Below are 27,296 nucleotides of genomic sequence, written 5' to 3'. Positions count from 1 at the left end.
CCTGGTTAGCTAGCTGTGACACTGATCTCAGACTCTGACGTTCCACTCCACTCTGTCCATTTCTCTCTCTGTCAGTCAGCTACGTCCAATATCGTCATGGAAACTCTCCTGTCCTGGGACCTGGTGTCTGTGGTCATCATGCTGTTCCTTGTCTCTACAGGTAAGCTACAGTGGATGATCATAGTACAGTGTGTTTGTGTGTGTCTGTGTCTGTGCCTGCCTGCCTGCCTACCTACCTGTCTGTCTGTGTTTGGTTTGCATTCTTATGACTTCTTAAAAGATAAAAAAAATCTCACATTGTCCTTTAAAGTAAAGTACTTACAACATTGACTTTGTTGTTTTCTGTCCCATAGAGTCAGCAGCTGACACAACAAAATATCAGAAAAATAAATCAGCTTCTTTGGGAGAAATTGTTACTTTGGTTTGCAATAACTCAGAGATGGATGCATCATACATCTGGAAGAAGGACACAGTTCTCATTTTCTCTCATAGTGACACACTGAATAAAACTGAAAGAAGATTCACCTCTGACAGGATGAGTGTTGATCCGCCTACAAAGCTGACTATCTTTAATGTAGAGTTACATGACACAGGGAGCTACAGCTGTCAAATAACAGATGATCAAAGTGGTGTACGGACAATGGAGTGGAATTTGACCATCACTAATAACCTCACAGGTAATGGAAGTAATGTTCTGTTCATATTGTAACATGTGGAGAAGAAACTGTATTCTGTAATGATAGATATAAATATGCACATTTCTGAAGTTGAATTTTGATATGAACAAAAATATCAATTATTGTGATAATTATTGCAAACCATCAATACTGAATGTTATAATGTTATTATTTGGTTATTATCTCCCAATTGTTTACTATATTGTTAAAAAGCAAAGGAATATAACACTTGTTTTAGACTTGTCAACTCTCCTGAAAACCACAATTGTTTCTGTCTGTTTGTTTTAACACAGATCATGCTGAACATGGCCTACGGAAGTTATTGCTCTTCACAATTCCATCTGCTATTGGAGGAGTGGTTCTCTGCATTACCATCTGCTGTATAGTCTGGCTGTGTAGGTGAGTAGCTCAGAGTCGTGTGCCTAAGAGCTCAATTCAATCAAATCTGCATTGCCTAAAGCACTGTGGTCTCATTTTGTATCTATTGTTGAGTAGGAGTAAAATGTTCAATGAAATACGTAATTCATGTTACTTTGTTTCTACAGGAAACGAAAACAGGAACAGACAAGTCATTGTGATAAGCACGGAGAGGTCAGTAGCTTAATTCAGACGGGTTGGGTTAAATGAGGAAGACACATTTCAGTTGAATGCATTCAGTTGTGGAACTAACTGACTAGGTATCCCCTTCCCATTCAGCACTTGATCATTACTAAACGAAGTGTCTGTGTGACTTGTGTTTGTCCCACCAGCAGGATGCCTTTTCCTGTTTTCTAAAACTCCCAATGTTCTGTTCATGTGTTTCTTTTACGCACTAAACACTTTATGCAGCCTCCTGCTTATGTTTATGTTGTCTTGAAAATGTGCAGAATGTAAGGTTTTAGAAAACGGGAAACGTCTTCCTGAGGGAGGGTCGAACATGCCTTTTCTGAAAGGCCAGGCTACGAATACGGAGTTTTCATGAATTCTTTTGATATTGCCAAATTTGTGGCTGTGGTAACTAGTGGAAACCAAACTTAGGTCAAAATCTGTCATTCTGCCCCTGAACAAGGCAGTTAACCCACTGTTCCTAGGCCATCATTGTAAATTAGAATTTGTTCTTAACTGACTTGCCTAGTTAAATAAATATTTAAAAAAATAATAATTCTGTAGCCTACAAGCTGGAGACATTTTATCTCCAGCTTGTAGGCTACAGAATTATTATTTTTTTAAACGCCACATACTCTTTGTAATGTAATGACACCGACTCTTTTTGCAAAATTCAGGTTTCTCTAAATGGCACTCAGTCAACTAAAACATTTGCTGTCATGTTAACAAACAACATATCCTAAAAACAGGACATGTCAAACTAAAATGGACAATATGGAATGGACAATCACAACTGCTGTCCAGGAGTTTCACACCGTTGTCATGATCAATGGTTTCAAGTTTGTATCCTTCAATTTTTGATCATAGCGAAAAGAAAATACTTATGCATTTCCTAGGCTCGCGATAACTCCTCATAAAGCTGGGTAGCTGATATTCAGAGTTTAAATAGGCCAATTGATTAGTCACAGAAATAAGGACTAATAAAGCCAATGCAGTGGCCTGTTTTAGGCTACACCTCATTGAGCACAGACCAACACCTTTTGGACGTCTTTTTTTGGTGCAGTTATTTTTTGGTCTTGCCTATGGCGGCAGAACGGCAAGGACCGGCCCTGACAGACACGGTTTCAATGGGGAGAGCTGAGCTGACTACAGTGACTGTGCTTGTGGCGGACTCCACAAAGCAGCAAGGCTGGCTAAAAGCCTGCTGCTTGGCCTGCACCATCATTGTGGAGCTAGAGGAGTCAGAAGAGGCTACTCACCCTCTTCTGAACTGTCAACCAATTTTGATCATGATGATTTAGCCTATGAACAGCTGAAAGAACATTCCAAAAACATATACACTGACTGTTCAAAACATTAGGAATGCCTGCTCTTTCCATGACATAAACTGACCAGGTTAATCCAAGTGAAAGCTATGATCCCTTATTTAATCCACTTCAATCAGTGTAGATGAAGGGGAGGAGACAGGTTAAAGAAGCATTTTCAAGCCTTGAGACACTTGAGACATGGATTGTGTATGTGTGTCATTCAGAGGGTGAATGAGCAAGACAAAATATTTAAGTGCCTTTGAACAGGGTAGGTGCCGGGATTACCGGTTTGAGTGTGTCAAGAACTGCAACTCTGCTGGGTTTTTCACGCTCAACAGTTTCCCGTGTGTATCAAGAATTGTCCACCACCAGGACTCCCGAGTGGCGCAGCGGTCTAAGGCACTGCATCGCAGTGCTAGCTTCGTCACTACAGATACTGGTTCGATCCCAGGCTGTGTCGCAGCCAACCGGGAGACCTGTGAGACGGCACACAATTGGCCCAGCGTCGTCCGGGTTGTCCTTGTACCATCGCGCTCTAGCGACTCTTGTGGCAGGCTGGGCGCAATCCACGCTGACACGTCGCCAGGTGTACGGTGTTTCCTCTGACACATTGGTGCGGCTGGCTTCCAGGTTAAGCAAGCATTGTGTCCAAAAACAGTACGGCTTGGCGGGGTTGTGTTTCGGAGGACGCACGCCTCTCCCGAGTCCGTATGGGAGGTGCAGCCATGGGACAAGACTGTAACTACCAATTAGGGAGAAAAAGGGGTAAAAAATAAATAAAAGATAAATGGTCCACCCCCAAAGGACATCCAGCCAACTTGACACAACTGTGGGAAGCACTGGAGTCAACATGGGACAGCATTCCTGTAGAATGCTTTCGACACCGTGTAGCGTCCATGCCCAGATTAATTGAGGCTGTTCTGATGGCAAAAGGGTGTGCAACTCAATATTAGGAATGTGTTCCTAAAGTGCAGTCTAGACACAGCAGTAGCTGAAAGGACTGAGAGGGGGAGCGCGCAGCGGATCCTATATATGCACAGAAATCTTTGTATCATTTTTCCAAAACTTCTGTGCTCCAGAAAATCCAGTACTGCACTCACTCCGTTTTTTTTAAAACACTGCAAAAATGTTGTTGTTTCTACGGTAACTTACTGGCAGCCAGTACCTGTAAGAGAAGAAGTAAAAAAAGGTACAGTGTTACTATACAGTATTTTACAGTATCTAATACTGTTACTGTACTTGATTTATGACACCAATGATACTACTGTCATTGTTTTACAGTAACAAATACTCTAACTGTAATCTTTGTTATCATTTTACAGTAAATTAGTAAATTGGTCAATTCGTTTTTTTTGCTGTATGCTGTTTACGGTTGGCACAAATACAAATATTAGCCCACGCTCCCAAATATGCTAATGTTCCCCGCCAGTATATTGTCCACACCTACATTTCAGAGCACAGTGATGATTGTAGCTTATATTCAAAATATTGGATGCAAAAATGTACCATAATAATAGATTATCCGCACAACCAGTACCATATGAGTTCCTTATGTATGTACCTTTGACCTTTTTGTACCCCAGGGAACAACACTGTAGCCTAACAATATTCATATTTTTGAGAATGTGTGAAGACAGTGCCTTCAGAAAGTACTCACACCCCTTGACCTTTTCCAAATGTTGGTGTGTTACAGAATGAATTTAAAATTGATTAATTTACGTTTTTTAGTCACTGGCCTACACACAGTACCCATAATGTCAAAGTGGAATTATGTTTTTTCAACAAAAAATCGAATTAAGTATTCAACCCCTTTGTTATGGCAAGCTTAAATGTGCTTAAAACATTTGCTTATTAACAAGTCACATAATAAGTTGCATGGACTCACTCTGTGTGCAATACTAGTGTTTAACATAATTTTTTAATGACTACCTCATCTCTGCACCCCACGCATACAATTATCTGTAAGGTCGCTCAGTTGAGCAATTCATTTCAAACACAGATTCAACCACAAAGACCAGGGAGGTTTTCAATGCCTCACAAAGAAGGGCACCTATTGGTAGATGGGTAAATACAATTAAAAGCAAACATTGAATATCCCTTTTAGCATGGTGAAGTTATTAATTTCACTTTGGATGTTGTATCAATACACCCAGTCACTTCAAAGATACAGGCGTCCTTCCTAACTCAGTTGCAGGAGAGGAAGGAAACCGCTCAGGGATTTCACTGTGAGCCCAACTTGAGCCCAACTTTAAAACACTTAATGGCTGTGATGAGATAAAACTGAGGATGGATCAACAACATTGTAGTTACTCCACAATAACCTAATTGACAAAGTGAAAAGAAGGAAGCCTGGACATAATAAAACATATTCCAGAACATCCATCCTGTTTGCAACAAAGCACTAAAGTAATACTGCAAAAAAATGTGGCAAAGCAATTATTGTGAATACAAAGTGTTATGTTTTGGGGTAATCCAATACAACCCATTACTGAGTACCACTCTCCATATTTTCAATCATAGTGGTGGCTGAATCATGTTATGGGCATGGTTGTCATCTTAAAGGACTAGGGAGTTTATGATAAAGGAAACGGAATAGAGCTAAGCACAGGCAAAATCCTAGAGGAAAACCTGGTTGTCTGCTTTCCAAAAGACACTGGGAGACGAATTCACCTTTCGCAGGACTATAACCTAAAACACAAGGCCTTGTATACACTGGAGTTGCTTACCAAGATGACATTGAATGTCCCTGAGTGGACTAGTTACAGTTTTGACAAAAATCGTCTTGAAAATGTATGGCAAGACTTGAACGGCTGTCTAGCAATGATCAACAACCGATTTGACAGAGTTGAAGAATTAAAAAATAATAATGTGCAAATATTTACAATCCAGGTGTGCAAAGCTCAGACTTACCAAGAAAGACTTAAAGCTGCCAAAGGTGATTCTAACATGTATTGACTCAGCAGTGTGAATACTTACGTAAATTAGATTTTTTTTATTTCATATGCAAATAATTAGCAAATATTTCTATAAACATATTTTAACTTTTCATTATGGGGTATTGTGTGAAGATGAGCGATTTAAAAATGTTTTAATCTGTTTTGTTAGTCAAACAAAGTGTGGATTAAGTCAAGGGGTATGCATACTTTCTGAAGGCACTGTAAATTAATTTGTCCCTATACTTTTGGTCCCCCAAAATGGGGGGACTATGTACAAAAAGTAATGTAATTTCTAAATGGTTCACCTGTTAAGGATAAAAAATTCCCTCAAACTAAAGCTGACAGTCCGCACTTTAATCTCATAGTCATTGTGTATTTTCAAATCCAAAGTGCTGGTGTTCAGAGCCAAACAAACAAAAAATATGTCACTGTCCCAATACTTTTGGATCTCACTGTATTTATAGCTGTCTTGTAGTTTATATCTTTTTGTTGTGTTGAAGGAATTTTTGCCCTCTAGGCACCCATGCAACTGAGACATTTGTCTCAATTTGCCTCCCCTGAATAAATTAGAGTAAATAAAAATGATTTAGGAAATGTCAGAGTAATACATATCATGATGAAAGGTTTGTGTGTTTTTTTTTTAAATGTCTCTTCATAATTATGGAGATCAGACCCTTCCCATTCAGCACTTGATCATTACTAAACGAAGTGTCTGTGTGACTTGTGTTTGTCCCACCAGCAGGATGCCTTTTCCTGTTTTCTAAAACTCCCAATGTTCTGTTCATGTGTTTCTTTTACGCACTAAACACTTTATGCAGCCTCCTGCTTATGTTTATGTTGTCTTGAAAATGTGCAGAATGTAAGGTTTTAGAAAACGGGAAACGTCTTCCTGAGGGAGGGTCGAACATGCCTTTTCTGAAAGGCCAGGCTACGAATACGGAGTTTTCATGAATTCTTTTGATATTGCCAAATTTGTGGCTGTGGTAACTAGTGGAAACCAAACTTAGGTCAAAATCTGTCATTCTGCCCCTGAACAAGGCAGTTAACCCACTGTTCCTAGGCCATCATTGTAAATTAGAATTTGTTCTTAACTGACTTGCCTAGTTAAATAAATATTTAAAAAAAATAATAATTCTGTAGCCTACAAGCTGGAGACATTTTATCTCCAGCTTGTAGGCTACAGAATTATTATTTTTTTAAACGCCACATACTCTTTGTAATGTAATGACACCGACTCTTTTTGCAAAATTCAGGTTTCTCTAAATGGCACTCAGTCAACTAAAACATTTGCTGTCATGTTAACAAACAACATATCCTAAAAACAGGACATGTCAAACTAAAATGGACAATATGGAATGGACAATCACAACTGCTGTCCAGGAGTTTCACACCGTTGTCATGATCAATGGTTTCAAGTTTGTATCCTTCAATTTTTGATCATAGCGAAAAGAAAATACTTATGCATTTCCTAGGCTCGCGATAACTCCTCATAAAGCTGGGTAGCTGATATTCAGAGTTTAAATAGGCCAATTGATTAGTCACAGAAATAAGGACTAATAAAGCCAATGCAGTGGCCTGTTTTAGGCTACACCTCATTGAGCACAGACCAACACCTTTTGGACGTCTTTTTTGGTGCAGTTATTTTTTGGTCTTGCCTATGGCGGCAGAACGGCAAGGACCGGCCCTGACAGACACGGTTTCAATGGGGAGAGCTGAGCTGACTACAGTGACTGTGCTTGTGGCGGACTCCACAAAGCAGCAAGGCTGGCTAAAAGCCTGCTGCTTGGCCTGCACCATCATTGTGGAGCTAGAGGAGTCAGAAGAGGCTACTCACCCTCTTCTGAACTGTCAACCAATTTTGATCATGATGATTTAGCCTATGAACAGCTGAAAGAACATTCCAAAAACATATACACTGACTGTTCAAAACATTAGGAATGCCTGCTCTTTCCATGACATAAACTGACCAGGTTAATCCAAGTGAAAGCTATGATCCCTTATTTAATCCACTTCAATCAGTGTAGATGAAGGGGAGGAGACAGGTTAAAGAAGCATTTTCAAGCCTTGAGACACTTGAGACATGGATTGTGTATGTGTGTCATTCAGAGGGTGAATGAGCAAGACAAAATATTTAAGTGCCTTTGAACAGGGTAGGTGCCGGGATTACCGGTTTGAGTGTGTCAAGAACTGCAACTCTGCTGGGTTTTTCACGCTCAACAGTTTCCCGTGTGTATCAAGAATTGTCCACCACCAGGACTCCCGAGTGGCGCAGCGGTCTAAGGCACTGCATCGCAGTGCTAGCTTCGTCACTACAGATACTGGTTCGATCCCAGGCTGTGTCGCAGCCAACCGGGAGACCTGTGAGACGGCACACAATTGGCCCAGCGTCGTCCGGGTTGTCCTTGTACCATCGCGCTCTAGCGACTCTTGTGGCAGGCTGGGCGCAATCCACGCTGACACGTCGCCAGGTGTACGGTGTTTCCTCTGACACATTGGTGCGGCTGGCTTCCAGGTTAAGCAAGCATTGTGTCCAAAAACAGTACGGCTTGGCGGGGTTGTGTTTCGGAGGACGCACGCCTCTCCCGAGTCCGTATGGGAGGTGCAGCCATGGGACAAGACTGTAACTACCAATTAGGGAGAAAAAGGGGTAAAAAATAAATAAAAGATAAATGGTCCACCCCCCAAAGGACATCCAGCCAACTTGACACAACTGTGGGAAGCACTGGAGTCAACATGGGACAGCATTCCTGTAGAATGCTTTCGACACCGTGTAGCGTCCATGCCCAGATTAATTGAGGCTGTTCTGATGGCAAAAGGGTGTGCAACTCAATATTAGGAATGTGTTCCTAAAGTGCAGTCTAGACACAGCAGTAGCTGAAAGGACTGAGAGGGGGAGCGCGCAGCGGATCCTATATATGCACAGAAATCTTTGTATCATTTTTCCAAAACTTCTGTGCTCCAGAAAATCCAGTACTGCACTCACTCCGTTTTTTTTAAAACACTGCAAAAATGTTGTTGTTTCTACGGTAACTTACTGGCAGCCAGTACCTGTAAGAGAAGAAGTAAAAAAAGGTACAGTGTTACTATACAGTATTTTACAGTATCTAATACTGTTACTGTACTTGATTTATGACACCAATGATACTACTGTCATTGTTTTACAGTAACAAATACTCTAACTGTAATCTTTGTTATCATTTTACAGTAAATTAGTAAATTGGTCAATTCGTTTTTTTTGCTGTATGCTGTTTACGGTTGGCACAAATACAAATATTAGCCCACGCTCCCAAATATGCTAATGTTCCCCGCCAGTATATTGTCCACACCTACATTTCAGAGCACAGTGATGATTGTAGCTTATATTCAAAATATTGGATGCAAAAATGTACCATAATAATAGATTATCCGCACAACCAGTACCATATGAGTTCCTTATGTATGTACCTTTGACCTTTTTGTACCCCAGGGAACAACACTGTAGCCTAACAATATTCATATTTTTGAGAATGTGTGAAGACAGTGCCTTCAGAAAGTACTCACACCCCTTGACCTTTTCCAAATGTTGGTGTGTTACAGAATGAATTTAAAATTGATTAATTTACGTTTTTTAGTCACTGGCCTACACACAGTACCCATAATGTCAAAGTGGAATTATGTTTTTTCAACAAAAAAATCGAATTAAGTATTCAACCCCTTTGTTATGGCAAGCTTAAATGTGCTTAAAACATTTGCTTATTAACAAGTCACATAATAAGTTGCATGGACTCACTCTGTGTGCAATACTAGTGTTTAACATAATTTTTTAATGACTACCTCATCTCTGCACCCCACGCATACAATTATCTGTAAGGTCGCTCAGTTGAGCAATTCATTTCAAACACAGATTCAACCACAAAGACCAGGGAGGTTTTCAATGCCTCACAAAGAAGGGCACCTATTGGTAGATGGGTAAATACAATTAAAAGCAAACATTGAATATCCCTTTTAGCATGGTGAAGTTATTAATTTCACTTTGGATGTTGTATCAATACACCCAGTCACTTCAAAGATACAGGCGTCCTTCCTAACTCAGTTGCAGGAGAGGAAGGAAACCGCTCAGGGATTTCACTGTGAGCCCAACTTGAGCCCAACTTTAAAACACTTAATGGCTGTGATGAGATAAAACTGAGGATGGATCAACAACATTGTAGTTACTCCACAATAACCTAATTGACAAAGTGAAAAGAAGGAAGCCTGGACATAATAAAACATATTCCAGAACATCCATCCTGTTTGCAACAAAGCACTAAAGTAATACTGCAAAAAAATGTGGCAAAGCAATTATTGTGAATACAAAGTGTTATGTTTTGGGGTAATCCAATACAACCCATTACTGAGTACCACTCTCCATATTTTCAATCATAGTGGTGGCTGAATCATGTTATGGGCATGGTTGTCATCTTAAAGGACTAGGGAGTTTATGATAAAGGAAACGGAATAGAGCTAAGCACAGGCAAAATCCTAGAGGAAAACCTGGTTGTCTGCTTTCCAAAAGACACTGGGAGACGAATTCACCTTTCGCAGGACTATAACCTAAAACACAAGGCCTTGTATACACTGGAGTTGCTTACCAAGATGACATTGAATGTCCCTGAGTGGACTAGTTACAGTTTTGACAAAAATCGTCTTGAAAATGTATGGCAAGACTTGAACGGCTGTCTAGCAATGATCAACAACCGATTTGACAGAGTTGAAGAATTAAAAAATAATAATGTGCAAATATTTACAATCCAGGTGTGCAAAGCTCAGACTTACCAAGAAAGACTTAAAGCTGCCAAAGGTGATTCTAACATGTATTGACTCAGCAGTGTGAATACTTACGTAAATTAGATTTTTTTTTATTTCATATGCAAATAATTAGCAAATATTTCTATAAACATATTTTAACTTTTCATTATGGGGTATTGTGTGAAGATGAGCGATTTAAAAATGTTTTAATCTGTTTTGTTAGTCAAACAAAGTGTGGATTAAGTCAAGGGGTATGCATACTTTCTGAAGGCACTGTAAATTAATTTGTCCCTATACTTTTGGTCCCCCAAAATGGGGGGACTATGTACAAAAAGTAATGTAATTTCTAAATGGTTCACCTGTTAAGGATAAAAAATTCCCTCAAACTAAAGCTGACAGTCCGCACTTTAATCTCATAGTCATTGTGTATTTTCAAATCCAAAGTGCTGGTGTTCAGAGCCAAACAAACAAAAAATATGTCACTGTCCCAATACTTTTGGATCTCACTGTATTTATAGCTGTCTTGTAGTTTATATCTTTTTGTTGTGTTGAAGGAATTTTTGCCCTCTAGGCACCCATGCAACTGAGACATTTGTCTCAATTTGCCTCCCCTGAATAAATTAGAGTAAATAAAAATGATTTAGGAAATGTCAGAGTAATACATATCATGATGAAAGGTTTGTGTGTTTTTTTTTTAAATGTCTCTTCATAATTATGGAGATCAGTGTTAATCTGTTTGGTATCTCTAATACATGCAATAGGACAGTGATAACTGAGATCATTAGCAAAGACCCCACTAGACAAGTACTTGTGGGGGCAATTTGTCAGAATTAGGTCAATCAGTGAAGAGTTTGTTTGATTTTTACATTCATTGGTGTGGCGTTTTGCAATGAGTTGAGTCAGGTTAAAGTCAAGACAAATATTCTTAAAATGGCCGGGGTAAGCCAATATAAGTTGAAATCCCCCTAACGCGACAAATTCAGATGACAGAATGGTAGTGTAGCTGGAAATGTCAGGTTGAGTTTAAATCCCAGTAGGTTGATTCATTTTACAAGATTGTACTGTATCGCTTAGCATGTTAAATTATAATATCTTACCGGCTACTGAGTTGCAGTTAAAATACATTCAATATAATTTACAAGAGTGTACTGTAATCAGAATACAGCAACATACTGTAATTTTACAGCAATAACACCTCAAAGTTGTCTTCTATATACACCACTTCATGAAGTATGTGGACACCCCTTCAAATTAGTAGATTTGGCTATTTCAGCCACACCCATTGCTGACAGGTGTATAAAATCAAGCACAACGCCATGCAATCTCCATAGCAAATATTGGCAGTTGAATGGCCTTACTGAAGAGCTCAGTGACTTTCAATGTGGCACCATCATAGAATGCCACCTTTCCAACAAGTCAGTTTATCACATTTCTGCCATGCTAGAGCTGCCCTGGTCAACTGTAAGTGTTATTATTGTTAAGAGGAAACCACGGTAAGAAAGATTACAATAAGAGTATTTGTTACCATAAAATGCCTATAACAATGGTGTTCTATGACCCCAACAAGCATCTTGGCCGACGGGGTGGGAGGGAGGAGGGGATGCAAATATTTTGTTTTTGCCCACTCTGAAGATGTTTATTGGTCCACTGAAACAGGACAAGTAAAGACCCAGTGCACTACTTTTGTGATATTTATTTTAATAAATGTATTTGAGTGTTTACCAGCATTTGTAACTTGAGTCTGCTAATTATTTTTACGACAGTTATACCTGTACCAGTTGAAAAAATTAATGGAGGTATATATGGAGACTGTTAAGTGCCATAAATAACAAGTTAAGTACAGTACATGTAATAAAAAAGAAAATGTTTCCTGACCTTTCTTATATATCTCAGATACAGGGCATTAGGAAAGTATTCAGACCCCTTCAATTTTCCAAATTTTGTTGTGTGAGTACCCTTTCATTCACAAATGAAGACACCAACAAGATTATTTTCCCTACCTCCAACATGGACAACCCAGTTCCGCACTCGACTGTCGAACATAAAATCCAACTCCAGAGACTCTGAGAGAAAGAAACTTGTTTGTTCCTGCATGGCACCACTCTTAGTGAGTATTGGTGCAACAAGCACATTCCAAGAGGACTGAGAATACAGAAGGAGCCTACAATAGGGAAAAACGACAAAACTTTCATTCAGCAATGGGGTGAAATACTCAACAAATGTTCGTTAGATTTAATGTTATTAACCTGCTAATTATTTGTACGACAGTTAATCTGATAATACTTGTCGAATATAAAAATACTTGCTTTGATATACAGTATGTTTTCCAGTTTCTTGAAGTACTTAAGTTATTTCTATGTGAAAACTGAAACAGTCTATTCATTCCTTTTCCATTTTAGTAGACAGTCTTATCCAGTACAGTAGCGAGTGCATACATGTTCATACTTCTTCGTACTGGTCCCCCATGGGAATAAGCCCACAACCGTAGAATTGCAAGCAACATGCTCTACCAACTGAGCCACAACATAACATCATCACAAACCACTTGATGTCTTCATGGTAATGGAAAGTCTATAGGTACAAACCTAGATGACCAACCTACTACACAATGCTTAACTTAGGATGAAAGAAGTGCAATAGCTGTCTTTGTCCAAGTCGGTCCATTAGACTTTGTTCACCAAAATACACAAATTACATTATGCTATAAAGACCTCTGATTATTCACTGTTAAGGGTTCATACACATTTTCCATTACTTCTACATGGCAACCACATTTTCATGACCATTATTATAGCCTACATGAAAAAGTAACCCCTCTTTGGGATCGGTGTACCGATAGCGTTCCACTTTGACAACATCCGGTGAAATTGCAGAGCGCGAAATTCAAAATACAAAAATCGTAATATTAAACATTCATGAAAATACAAGTGTCTTATCTCATTTAAAGCTTAACTTCTTGTTAATCCAACCGCGTTGTCAGATTTCAAAAAGGCTTTACCACGAAAGCATACCATGCGATTATCTGAGGACAGCGCCCCACATCACAATACTTTTTCAAACCAGCCCAGGCGTCACAAAATCCCAAATAGCGATGAAACAAATCACTTACCTTTGAAGATCTTCCTCTGTTTGCAATCGCAAGGGTCCCAGCTACACAATGAATGGTCATTTTGTTCGATAAAGTCCTTCTTTATATCCCAAAAAGTCAGTTTAATAGGCGCCAGCAATTTCAGTAATCCACTTGTTCAACATGCATACAAAAAAATCCAAAAAGTTACCGGTAAAGTTCGTTCAAACAAGTCAAACGATGTTTCTAATTAATCCTCAGGTACTCTAATATCTAAATAAATGATCAAATTTAAGACGGAGAATAGTATGTTCAATAGGAAAGATAAATAACGAACAGCGCACACCTCATTCACACACACCACAAGACTACTTTTCTAATGAGAGACACCTTGGAAAAACTACAACTACTTGCTAATTTTTCAAAAATCAAGCCTGAAAACCTTTCTAAAGACTGTTGACATCTAGTGGAAGCCATTGGAACTGCAATCTGGGTCCTATCTATTTGTTTTTCCCATAGGCTATCATTGAAATGTGACCAAAATAGTTTTTTTTCCAGATGGATTTTCCTCTGGTTTTCGCCTGCAATATCAGTTCTGTAATACTCAGAGACATTATTTTAACAGTTTCAGAAACTTCCGAGTGTTGTCTATCCAATGCTACCAATTATATGCATATCCTAGCTTCTGGGCCTGAGGAACAGGCAGTTTACTTTGGGCACGTCATTCATCCGAACTTCCGAACACTCCCCCCGAGCCTTAAGAGGCTTAAGAAGGCTGCAGTGTCTGATACCATCTCCTGCCGTTGTGCTCTTGATCAAGGCACTTAACCCCCCACAAAGTAGAACTACACTGTTAGTCACATATTGTCAACATGTGGTCAACCCACCATCTGGAGAGCTCTGGGGTGTGCAGACTTGGATTTTGATGCAGCCATGAAACACCCAAGTCTGCTTATCAAGTTCAAGCTGATGTTTAGGCTACCATGTGATTGGACCAGGGCCTGTAGACCCAGAAGCTGACCTGGAAGAGGGTTGCCACCCTTGATATAAAATATTGCAACATTATAACCAAATACTCTTCTCTTTATAAAATTATTCCCTCATTCAATGAATCAGGGCTCAAATGGAGAAGGTACGCTACTTCAAAGCAAGGTATCTAACTGTTTAGGATCAAATATTCATATTTCAGGGGAAATCTATGCACAGCAAGTTATTTGTCAGTTAAGATATTTCTAGAATATATTTGTTGTTGCAATTGCATGCCTACGGTTTAATAGAGGGGAATACCAGCTTTCCAACTGTACAGATTTATTTAGGCTATAGTGCCAGTGGAAAGGCGACAATTACATTAATTCTTAGTTAGCTTTAGTTAACTTGGGAGATAACTGCTACACATTGTTTATAATTGGCTATATAGTTAGTATGATGTTCTTCATTATTTTATACCTGCTGCTGAGATGTTGCGCTCTTTCGCACTGGCACACACACAACACACACAGACAGGCACTGAAGGGTCATTCCGATAATGGCTGATGTCTATTTTTAAGTCATTGATCATATTTAAAAGTGTGTCTCCATGAATTACATTAGCAAAAATTTATAAACTCATTTCAATGACTTTTCATGTCCTTACAAACCCAAATTTGACCTAATTTGACACAGCGCATCATACGCATTCAGCCTACTGTCACACAAAAATTCACAGACTATCAGCAAATAAACTTGAAGAAAGCAGAATCAGGAAATGAATGCCCACTCTCCATTGCTATTCAATGCAGATCCCGCCTTCATTCCACTTTGATCAATCTTTTTTTTTGCCTCAGTGTGTGAATCTGGGCCGGCAATAGGCTACATTGTTTAATAGAGAAGCTGGTACACAATTCCCCCAAAATTAGAAGTGCCTGTATGGCACTCTGGTCAGCCACTGACAATACAGCAATGTTCATTTACATTAAGTGGTTTGTAAGGAAGGTAAATTAATACTGCACAAAAGGTGGTTGTTCTCAATGTTATTTGACCAAGAAAAATATTTAATTTGATGTGGATGTTTTGTGTCTTTGCCCATAACTTTGCACCTTTTGATGTAGGTGTTTGAGGACAGGGTTTTGTTCTTTCTGGATTCCATTAGAATGACAATCCCAGAGAAAGGTACAGGGCAACAGGTCTTACAATTACAACTATTGAATCCTGCAAGATACTATTCTTAATTATAGAACAACTTTTTGGACACATTTTTGTTAATTAATCTATTTATTTTATTACATTTTTTCGGGGGGTGCTGCAGCTCCCTCAGCACTCCTACTTCCCGCAGTTATACCTGTACCAGTTGAAAAAATTAATGGAAGTATATATGGAGACTGTTAAGTGCCATAAATAACAAGTTAAGTACAGTACATGTAATAAAAAAGAAAATGTTTCCTGACATTTCTTATATATCTCAGATACAGGGCATTAGGAAAGTATTCAGACCCCTTCAATTTTCCACATTTTGTTGTGTGAGTACCCTTTCATTCACACAAGAAGACACCAACAAGATTATTTTCCCTACCTCCAACATGGACAACCCAGTTCCGCACTCGACTGTCGAACATAAAATCCAACTCCAGAGACTCTGAGAGAAAGAAACTTGTTTGTTCCTGCATGGCACCACTCTTAGTGAGTATTGGTGCAACAAGCACATTCCAAGAGGACTGAGAATACAGAAGGAGCCTACAATAGGGAAAAACGACAAAACTTTCATTCAGCAATGGGGTGAAATACTCAACAAATGTTCGTTAGATTTAATGTTATTAATCGTTGAACATGTGTTGAAGGAAGTAAAAGAAGTTGAAGTTAAGATTAGCGAACATGAGGTTATAATGAAGGAGATTCTAGGCCCAAATTTTACAGCCATAGACGACACGATCAACCAGTCCATTGGGAAATACAGAGACTTTCTACAAGCAACACAGATCAAGAAATATCAGCGAGACACAGAGGACTACCAGCTCAACCAGGTGTATGCATGGGAAGGCCCAAGGACAGGAGCACGGAGAGGACGACGTAGGGACGCACCACTGATCGGGGGACGCAGATACGCAGCAGCAGGAGGACATGGAAACTTGGACACAGAGGCATCCCCTGAGAGCGAATTCCCTACAGACAGTGACTCCAGCTACCATTTTTTTTTTTTTTTTTTTTTATTTATTTCACCTTTATTTAACCAGGTAGGCAAGTTGAGAACAAGTTCTCATTTACAATTGCGACCTGGCCAAGATAAAGCAAAGCAGTTCGACAACATACAAAAACACAGAGTTACACATGGAGTAAAACAACATACAATCAATGATGCAGTAGAAAAAAAAAAATAAGACTATATACAATGTGAGCAAATGATGTGAGATAAGGGAGGTAAAGGCAAAAAAATGCCATGGTGGCAAAGTAAATAAAGTATAGCAAGAAAAAAACACTGGAATGGTAGATTTGTAGTTTGAAGAAAGTTCAGAGATAAAATATAAATAATATGATGCAAAGGAGCAAAATAAATAAAATAAATAAATACAGTAGGGGAAGAGGTAGTATTTTGGGCTAAATTATAGATGGGCTATGTACAGGTGCAGTGATCTGTGAGCTGCTCTGACAGCTGGTGCTTAAAGCTAGTGAGGGAGATAAGTGTTTCCAGTTTCAGAGATTTTTGTAGTTCGTTCCAGTCATTGGCAGCAGAGAACTGGAAGGAGAGACGACCAAAGGAGGAGTTGGCTTTAGGGGTGACCAGAGAGATATACCTGCTGGAGCGCGTGCTACAGGTGGGTGCTGCTATGGTGACCAGTGAGCGGAGATAAGGGGGGACTTTACCTAGCAGGGTCTTGTAGATGACCTGGAGCCAATGTGTTTGGCGACGATTATGAAGCGAAGGCCAGCCAACGAGAGCGTACAGGTCGCAGTGGTGGGTAGTATATGGGGCTTTGGTGACAAAACGGATGGCACTGTGATAGACTGCATCCAGCTTGTTGAGTAGGGTATTGGAAGCTATTTTGTAAATGACATCGCCGAAGTCGAGGATTGGTAGGATGGTCAGTTTTATGAGGGTATGTTTGGCAGCATGAGTGAAGGATGCTTTGTTGCGAAATAGGAAGCCAATTCGAGATTTCACTTTGGATTGGAGATGATTGATGTGAGTCTGGAAGGAGAGTTTACAGTCTAACCAGACACCTAGGTATTTGTAGTTGTCCACAAATTCTAAGTTAGAACCGTCCAGAGAAGTGATGCTGGACAGGCGGGCAGGTGCAGGCAGCGATCGGTTGAAGAGCATGCATTTAGTTTTACTTGTGTTTAGGAGCAGTTGGAGACCACGGAAGGAGAGTTGAATGGCATTGAAGCTCGTCTGGAGGGTTGTTAACACAGTGTCCAAAGAAGGGCCAGAAGTGTACAGAATGGTGTCGTCTGCGTAGAGGTGGATCAGAGATTCACCAGCAGCAAGAGCGACATCATTTATGTATACAGAGAAAAGAGTTGGCCCAAGAATTGAACCCTGTGGTACCCCCATAGAGACTGCCAGAGGTCCAGACAGTAGGCCCTCCGATTTGACACACTGAACTCTGTCAGAGAAGTAGTTGGTGAACCAGGCGACGCAATCGTTTGAGAAACCAAGGCTACTGAGTCTGCCGATGAGGATGTGGTGATTAACAGAGTCAAAAGCTTTGGCCAGGTCAATGAATACGGCAGCACAGTATTGTTTCTTATCGATGGCGGTTACGATGTCATTTAGGACCTTGAGCGTGGCTGAGGTGCACCCATGACCAGCTCTGAAACCAGATTGCATAGCGGAGAGGGTGCGGTGGGATTCGAAATGGTCGGTAATCTGTTTGTTGACTTGGCTTTCGAAGACCTTAGAAAGGCAGGGTAGGATGGATATAGGTCTGTAGCAATTTGGGTCAAGAGTGTCACCTCCTTTGAAGAGGGGGATGACAGCAGCTGCTTTCCAATCTATGGGAATCTCAGACGACACGAAAGAGAGGTTGAACAGGCTAGTAATAGGGGTTGCAATAATTTCGGCAGATAATTTTAGAAAGAAAGGGTCCAGATTGTCAAGCCCAGCTGATTTGTAGGGGTCCAGATTTTGCAGCTCTTTCAGAACATCAGCTGAATGGATTTGGGAGAAGGAGAAATGGGGGAGGCTTGGGCAAGTAGCTGTGGGGGGTGCAGTGCTGTTGAATGCAGTAGGGGTAGTTAGGTGGAAAGCATGGCACACAGTCGGTTTTTTTGTTGCCCGGAAGCAACACAAGGCTCCACGAAAGAAAATAAATGATGTAGGAGAGGCAATCGGTTGAAGAGGAGACCAGGAACACAGGCCATGGATACCTTACTGATGCTCAAGTCTCAGTCTTATATACGGGCCTCTCTTTTGTACCTACATGTACAGATAAACCATTCGTTATGAAAGTAGATCTGTTTAAATTCTTTCGCAAGATTAAACTTAAGCATGTGTTTTCGCAAAACACTGTTTCGGGCCTAGAAACACATCAAAGAACTGGCACCCATTTTCAGCCCAAAAGCAAATTCTGTCCTATGGTTAACAACTCCTCGATTAATACCTATTGTAGGTTAGTCGAACAAGAAGCCATGTCAGTATATACGAGACACACAAACCACATTCAGAAGAAGCTCACTAGAACAGAAGAACAGGCACTTAATGAATTAATGAAAGATTCATCTTTGGTTATTAAACCTGCAGATAAGGGGGGTGCTGTGGTTGTTTTAGACTATGAAAAATATAAAGAAGAAATTCAGAGACAACTCAGTAATGAACGTTTCTATAATAACTGAGTGTTGATCCCACACAGGTGTTCCAAAGGGAAATATGCTCAAATGTTGTATTTTTTAATTTCACCTTTATTTAACCAGGTAGACAAGTTGAGAACAAGTTCTCATTTACAATTGCGACCTGGCCAAGATAAAGCAAAGCAGTTTGACACATACAACAACACAGAGTTACACATGGAGTAAAACAAACATACAGTCAATAATATAGTAGAAAAATAAGTCTATATACAAAGTGAGCAAATGAGGTGAGATAAGGGAGGTAAAGGAAAAAAGGCCATGGTGGCGAAGTAAATACAATATAGCAAGTAAAACACAGGAATGGTAGATTTGCAGTGGAAGAAAGTGCAAAGTAGAAATAGAAATAATGGGGTGCAAAGGAGCAAAATAAATAAATAAATACAGTAGGGGAAGAGGTAGTTGTTTGTGCTAAATTATAGATGGGCTATATACAGGTGCAGTAATCTGTAAGCTGCTCTGACAGCTGGTGCTTAAAGCTAGTGAGGGAGATAAGTGTTTCCAGTTTTAGAGATAATTTGGAGCAAGCCCTATTAAACCACCTTATCTCAAAACCTGAATATGAATATCTTTGCTGCAAATGTGCCACACGTCCATGCCTGTACATTTTAAAGAAATTACACAAACCTAAAACACAACAAGGCAATTATCCAGGCAGACCAGTGGTTGCAGGAATAAGCTCAATGCTAGAGCCGTTGTCGAACTTTGTAGACTATTTTATTAAAACTCAAGTGCAAGAATTGCCATCATATGTAAAAGACTCTATAGACTTCATAAACAAGATCTCACAAATAACGGGTTTAACAGAAGACTGTATTTTGGTCACATTAGATGTCGAGAGTCTATATACCAGCATTCCCCATGTGGGAGGGCTGGCAGCCCTAGGTCACTATTTGGGAGACAGAGATATTAACGAATATCCACCAACAAACTTTATTCTAGAGCTGGCTGAATATGTTTTGACGTATAACTACCGTATATTTCGGACTATAAGCCGCAACTTTTTTCCCACGCTTTGAACCTTGCGGCTTAAACAATGACGCGGCTAATATATGGATTTTTTTTTAAAACACATTCTGTGACGTGCTCAGTTTTTTGGCGGCATGAAGCTTTCATTAGACCAATGATATTGCCGAACTGGTTAAGGTCAAACAACTTTTTTGTTTACTGTTTAGATTAAATCGAGCGCTCTCAAACTTCCCATCATTCTGATTACGGTAGTCATTTTGTCACCCTCATCATGGCAAAGACACGGAGAAATGCATATGATGCAGCTTTCAAGTTGAAGGCGATTGATCTGGCTGTTGGAAAAGGAAATAGAGCTGCTGCACAGTAGCTTGGTCTTAATGAGTCGATGATAAGACGTTGGAAACAGCAGCGTGAGGAATTGACTCAGTGCAAAAAGACAACTAAAGCTTACTGGTATTTTTTTTATTTTTTGTTACAAGCCGTGTTTCATTAAAGCCTATTTATTTTTGTTACAAGCCGTGTTTCGTTAAAGCCTATTTATTTTTGTTACAAGCCGTGTTTCGTTAAAGCCTGTGTGAAGTTCATTTGTTTCAATGTACCGGTAGGCACATGCGGCTTATTTATGTTCAAAATAATATATCTTTTTTAAATTCAGTGGGTGCGGCTTATATTCAGGTGCGCTTAATAGTCCGGAAATTACGGTATTTTAGGTTTGATGATGAATACTACCTCCAAACGAATGGAACATCGATGGGCTCCACATTCGCTCCGAGCTATGCTAACCTCTATGTGGGTCTTTTAGAAGAACGTTTTGTTAATAATGAAAACGAAAATTCATTTTTGAATAAAGTCCTGAAGTGGTATCGATATATTGACGACATTCTTTGCATATGGGAAGGAACGGAAAAAGAGCTGTCAGACTTTATGGCATTACTCAATGACATTGACCCCAATCTCAAATTCACCATTGAATGTGACACTCAACGTCTTCATTACCTCGATATGTGGATTGAGAAATCAAATAGAACTCTGTTTACAACTCTGTATAGAAAAGAAACCGACAGAAATACTCTATTACAGGTTCCATCCTGAGCCATTAAAAAGAGGACTTCCAAGAAGCCAGTTTTTCAGACTACACTGTATATGCCACTCCACAGAGGATTATCTAGAAAAAGCAGCGGAGATGTGTATTAGGTTTCTAAGAAGAGGCTATTCTCCACAATGTGTGGATGAAGCTCTTAATTTGGCATTGGGAAAAACACGAGATGAACTGCTACAAAAAAGACCCGCTGAAGCTAAAGAACAATCCGTAATGTTCACAACCACATATACTTTGAACTCGCGAAAAGTGGGAGATGTGGTCAAGAAACACTGGCTTTGCCGGCTGAATTTTAAAATCCACCACTTATTGTGTATAGGAGAGGTCGCAATTTACGCGATAAATTGGTTTATGCCAACTGCCAGCAACAAAAGAAAATCAGCCAGGCTCTTTTACGCCCTCTTCCAAATGGTAGCTATAAATGCAGAGGATGCACACAGTGCAACAACATGATGAAGAGTGAATATTTCTGCCACCCACATACAGGAAAATGGTTCCAAATAAATTACATTATTACGTGTTCCGCCACCCATGTTATTTACATTATTAAATGTCCATGTGGGCTCTGCTATGTCGGTAAAACCTCTCGTCCTCTCAAACAGAGAATTAGTGAACATAAAAGTTCAATCAGGAGAAACGACAGGGATTATCCAGTCGCAGTACATTTTAATTACCTAAAGCATGACATTTCTACCTTTAGATTTTGTGCTATAGAGAAAGTTAAGACATCAGACAGGGGAGGTCATATTAATGTTGGGGCTCGGGGGCAGTATTGAGACATTTTGAAAAAAATATGTGCCCATTTTTAACTGCCTCCTACACCAACTCAGAAGCTAGGATATGCATATTATTAACACATTCGGATAGAAAACACTCTGAATTTTCTAAAACAGTTTGAATGGTGTCTGTAAGTATAACAAAACTCATATTGCAGGCAAAAACCTGTGAAAAATAGATCCAAAAAAAATTTGAATTTTGTGACTGTACTATTTAGTGTCATTGTTTTATAGATACCATAGTGAGAAAGGATTCATTTCGCAACACCTACGGCTTCCACTAGATGTCAACGATCTTTATAAAGTTGTTTGAAGCGTCTATGATAAACAGAGAGCAAATTAGAATCCAAGGAAGTTGACATGTCATCACTTCATTTTTTTGCGCCTGCGCATAAATCTGAGAAGCGTGAGTTTGTCATCATTGTTTATCTAGACATAGGATAGGTTGTGTGAAAATATTACTGATGTTTAACGTTAAAAATGGACCAAAAGATTAATGCTAAACAACATTTGACATGTTTGAACGAACGTAAATAGATTATTTACTAGGTTTTTTAGCTTTTCGGCGTGATTTTACACTCCCCCACCACGTTTTGTGGGAGCATAATGAACGCTAAGTACTTGGTGTTATTTGGACATAAATTATGAACTTTGTCAAAAGAAACCACATTTGTTCCGGACCTGGGATGCCTTCCGGACCTGGGATGCCTGCCTTCTGATGGAGATAATCAAAGGTAAGGGGATATTTACAATGTTATTATCGATATTAGATGATGCTAACTGTATAGCATAGCTTATTGTTCTTAGCATAGCACCCCGTTTATTGCAAAATGTGATTTCCCAGTAAAGTTATTTTGAGATCTGGCCATTCGGTAGCAATTACGAGATGATAATATATTATTCTTTGAATGACAATATTATAATTTACCAATGTTTTCGAATAGTAATTTTGTTATGTTCACCGGAAGCATTTCAGAGAAGAAAAAAATCTGAATTTCACGCTACTGTAAAATGCTGTTTTTGGATATAAATATGAACTTGATGGAACAAAAAATGCATGTATTGTATAACATAATGTCCTAGGAGTGTCATCTGATGGAGATTGACAAAGGTTAGTGCATAATTCTAGCTGGTTTCTGCTTTTGGTGACACCTGACTTTGAATTGAAAATGGATGTTTGTACTTTTGTGGCTATGTACTGTCCTAACATAATCTAACTTTATGCTTTTGCCGTAAAGCCTCTTTGAAAATCGAACAATGTGGTTAGATTAAGGGATGTTTATCTTTTAAATTGTGTAAAATAGTTGATTGTTTGAGAAATTGAAATTATTAGATTTTTTATGTTTTGAATTTCCAGCCTTGTTAGCAATCCCGACTCGGGGTTCATTGCTAACCTGTAGCCTCAACAGGTTTTAATAGTACTCTGCGTAAAAGAGAATGTTTTTGGATTTTCACCCTCCAGACATTATTTCCTAAAGGACCTAATGATGAAATGCCTATGTATGTTATGTTGTGAATTTGAACATGAATTATGTCCCTATTCAGTCAAGATTACTCTGATGTTTTCTGTACAATATACCCAATGACTTACGAAAACTTGCTATGTCCTCATTGAGGTTTTACAGACGTGTTTAATTCGTCTTCTTTACACACTATATTCGAATATTTATGAAATGCATATTGTTATATTTGGTAGCACTTATTTGTTTTTCCTTCTCCTCCAACCCCTTTCGATGCGTGGAACGGATGTGGGTAGGGCTAGGTCTACGTAAGGGTGCAACATTTTTTTTTATTCACAAAAGCTTTGACGCAGGCCATGAGGCCGATACGTAAGCTTATTAAAGATCAGTGATACTATCAAGAGCAGTGTGCGGTTTCCTTTTGTCACGGTTGTCGTATGATGAAGGAGCGGACCAAAGCGCAGCGTATCGTTCCACATTTTCTTTATTAAACTGTGAAACTATGCAATACATAGAAATAAACTAAAGAACAAAAACAAACCGTGACGAAGAGGTGAAACATACACTAACTCAAAAACAATCTCCCACAAACCCAGGTGGGAAAAACTACTTAAGTATGATCTACAATTAGAGACAACGATGACCAGCTGCCTCTAATTGGAGATCATCCCACAACATAGAAATACAAAAAACTAGAACATAACAACATAGAAAATCTAAACTAGAAAAAAACCCTGCCACGCCCTGACCTACTCTACCATAGAAAATAACAACTTTCTATGGCCAGGACGTGACAGTACCCCCCCCCTCACTATCTCCGCCTGCTTCCATGGCAGGGTCTTGTCCCCTGCCATTACCTCCTCCCAGGTCCAGGATGTCCTCCACTCTCTTCTCTCCCGAGCCCAGGATCCCTGCTCCTCCTGGGCATGCTGCTTGGTCCTTTGGTGGTGGGAGATTTTGTCACGGTTGTCGTATGATGAAGGAGCGGACCAAAGCGCAGCGTGTGTATCGTTCCACATTTTCTTTATTAAACTGTGAAACTATGCAATACATACAAATAAACTAAAGAACAAAAACAACACACCGTGACAAAGAGGTGAAACATACACTAACTCAAAAACAATCTCCCAACCCCTAATTGGAGATCATCCCAACCAAAAAAAACATAGAAATACAAAAACTAGAATATAACAACATAGAAAATCTAAACAAAAAAAAACCCTGTCACGCCCTGACCTACTCTACCATAGAAAATAACAGCTTTCTATGGTCAGGACGTGACACCATTTTCCTTCACCACATTTTGTTACGTAAAACAAGCTTATTCTAAAATTGAATAAAGTGCTTTTTTTCCCATGTCAGGCTACACACAATACCCCATGATGACAAAGCAAAAATAGTTGTTTAGAAATGTTTGCAAATGTATTAAAAAAGCTGAAATATCACATTTACATAAGCATTCAGACGCTTTACTCAGTATTTTGTTGAAGCACTTTTGGCAGTGGTTACAGCTTCGAGACTTCTTGGGTATGACACTACAAGTTTGGCACACCTGTTTTTGGGGAGTTTCTCCCATTCTTTTCTGCAGATCCTCTCAAGCTCTGAGAGGTTGGATGGGGAGTGCCACTGCACAGCTATTTTCAGGTCTTTCTAGAGATGTTCGATCTGGTTCAAGTCCGAGCTCTGGCTGGGCAACTCAAGGACATTCAGATACTTGTCCAGAAGCCACTCCTGTCTTGTCGTCGCTGTGTGCTTAGGGTCATTGTCCTGTTGGAAGGGGAACCTTCACCCCAATCTGAGGTCCTGAGCGCTCTGGAGCAGGTTTTCATCAAGGATCTCTCTGTATTTTGCTCCGTTCATCCTTCCCTCGATCCCGACTAGTCTCCCAGTCCCTGCCGCTAAAAAACATCCCCACAGCATGATGCTGCCACCACCATGCTTCACCATAGAGATGACATTTGGCATTCAGGTCAAAGAGTTCAATCTTGGTTTCATCGTACCAGAGAATCTTGTTTTTCATGGTCTGAGTCCTTTAGGTGCCTTTTGGCAAACTCCAAATGGGCAGTCATGTGCCTTTTACTGAGGAGTGGCTTCCGCCTGGCCACTCGCCTGCCCACAAGTCAAAGGGTCTGAATACTTTCTGAATGCACGGTACAGGACAGACACTTCAGAATAAACTTATTTAAAAAAAAGTTAGGAGTGACTATCTGTTCTTAAATGTAGTGAATCTGTTATCCAATGTGTTTGTATAGGCTAATAGCAGTAAGGCCAAAAATAATTAGTCATGAAATCATTGTTTAATATTTTTTATACTTGAAGGGGTCTTACAATTCAAAATCAAATAAATTATCCTTAATTTCCTTAATTTGACTTTCTTAAAATAATTCCATATTTTATAATATTCTTCCATAGTAGCACCCCCCCCAAAAGCAGAGCATCCAGAAACATTGCTCTCCTGTATCACCATAAATGCTGCACGTCTGCAGTGGCCTTGTTGCACCATTTACAGTGATATGTCCTCTGCAGAAGACATTCATACTGTTGTGCTGTTGTGAAGGAAGTTGTCAAGGAAGTGAGTTTGTGTTTATACAGGACCTCCTACCCTCACCTACCCTGACCCAATCGTGTCAATGCGGAGCTATACGGAGCCATCTGCATTGTTACACAATTCCAGAGGTGCATGGTGATGCGGTACAGAGCCGAATTTCGGAGGCTCCGCAATTGTGTCACACCATACATGATTTTCGGATCAAGCATAAATTAGCTCTTACTGTATGTGTTAATCAGCACTGTCTCCTCTCTTCTACTCTCTTCATCTCTGCTCTCCTTTTGGCTCATCTTTTTTTGCTCCCTGATGTCTCCTGTTTTCACCTCTTCTCTCATTTTTATTTATTTATTTTTTATTTATCTAAGTCAGTTAAGAACAAATTCTTATTTACAATGATGGCCTGGGAACAGTGGGTTAACTGCCTTGTTCAGGGGCAGAACAACAGATTTTTACCTTGTCGATCTAGCAACCTTTCAGTTACCGGCCCAACGCTCTAACCACTAGGGTACCTGCTGCCCTCATCTATCTCTTCTCTCTCCACTCCTCTCTTCTCTCCCCTACAGGAGAGCAATGCCCAGTTGGATGGTCACACTGCTAGAAGAGAACAACGCCAGTGGAGTCAATACTTCGAAAGACTCAACTCAGTCTATGGACAGTGGTAATCACACAGCAGTTACTTAACATGCCAAAAAAGAGTCAACTATCATATACGGGTTAGCTGACAATGTCACGAAAACAAAGCGCATGCTTCAATGTGGCAGAAGTTAATGTGTAGTTGTGATTCTGGATGACCAGATAACTAGCAACATTGACAAGAAGCTGACATGTGGGAATCTTAGGTGGTTCTTTTCAGCTTGTTGTGTGTAGTTAGTGATACTGTGATGAAAAATGTTCTGTTTGTGTTTTTCTAATAACCAATTTCTGTGCTCATGCAAGTGACTGATTGAACGTGCAGAGGAGGAATCCTCACTATCAGTATGCAATTTGGCAGTACACCCAGAACCGTGCTTTGAGAACTAAAGGGATATCTTAGTTTCAAGGTCTCAGCTTGGAGAGAGGAAGCCTCTTATGTTATTGGTCAGTCACATGCATGAACCAAACATTAATGATGAATTAATTATGAATAATGAATAAGCTAAATCATGCAAATATAACTTGTCTGTGTGAGCAGTATATAAGAGAACTAACGGGACTGGCCCGGTGAAGCTCACGTCAGACCGACACTTTATGCATCTAAGTTTGACTGGGACGTCTCCAGCGTGCAGTTAATAAACAATGATTCATTTAA

The 27,296-nt window shown here is 39.7% G+C and overlaps 1 protein-coding gene across 1 annotated transcript; it reads left to right on the top strand.

Moving 5' to 3' along the window:
* On the top strand, window positions 1–27,296 carry LOC106586647 (uncharacterized). The gene is made up of 5 exons (XM_014174154.2): window positions 1–160; window positions 354–677; window positions 971–1,076; window positions 1,223–1,268; window positions 26,572–27,296. Exons 1-5 carry the CDS (start codon window positions 97–99, stop codon window positions 26,668–26,670), a joined length of 639 nt encoding a protein of 212 aa, XP_014029629.2. The 5' UTR covers window positions 1–96; the 3' UTR covers window positions 26,671–27,296.

The sequence above is a fragment of the Salmo salar genome, chromosome ssa25 (genome assembly GCF_905237065.1).
Source record: "Salmo salar chromosome ssa25, Ssal_v3.1, whole genome shotgun sequence".
Lineage (NCBI taxonomy): Eukaryota > Metazoa > Chordata > Actinopteri > Salmoniformes > Salmonidae > Salmo > Salmo salar.
Note: the sequence above shows the minus strand (reverse complement) of the source record. Positions and strands in the feature narration are given on the sequence as shown.

Excerpts from the sequence above, each read along its gene's own strand:
- LOC106586647 (XM_014174154.2), top strand. The coding sequence starts at position 97 with ATGGAAACTCTCCTGTCCTGGGACCTGGTGTCTGTGGTCATCATGCTG. Across the intron at positions 1,077-1,222 it reads TGTATAGTCTGGCTGTGTAG|GAAACGAAAACAGGAACAGA; the intron begins GTGAGTAGCTCA and ends TTGTTTCTACAG. Across the intron at positions 1,269-26,571 it reads ATTGTGATAAGCACGGAGAG|GAGAGCAATGCCCAGTTGGA; the intron begins GTCAGTAGCTTA and ends TCTCCCCTACAG.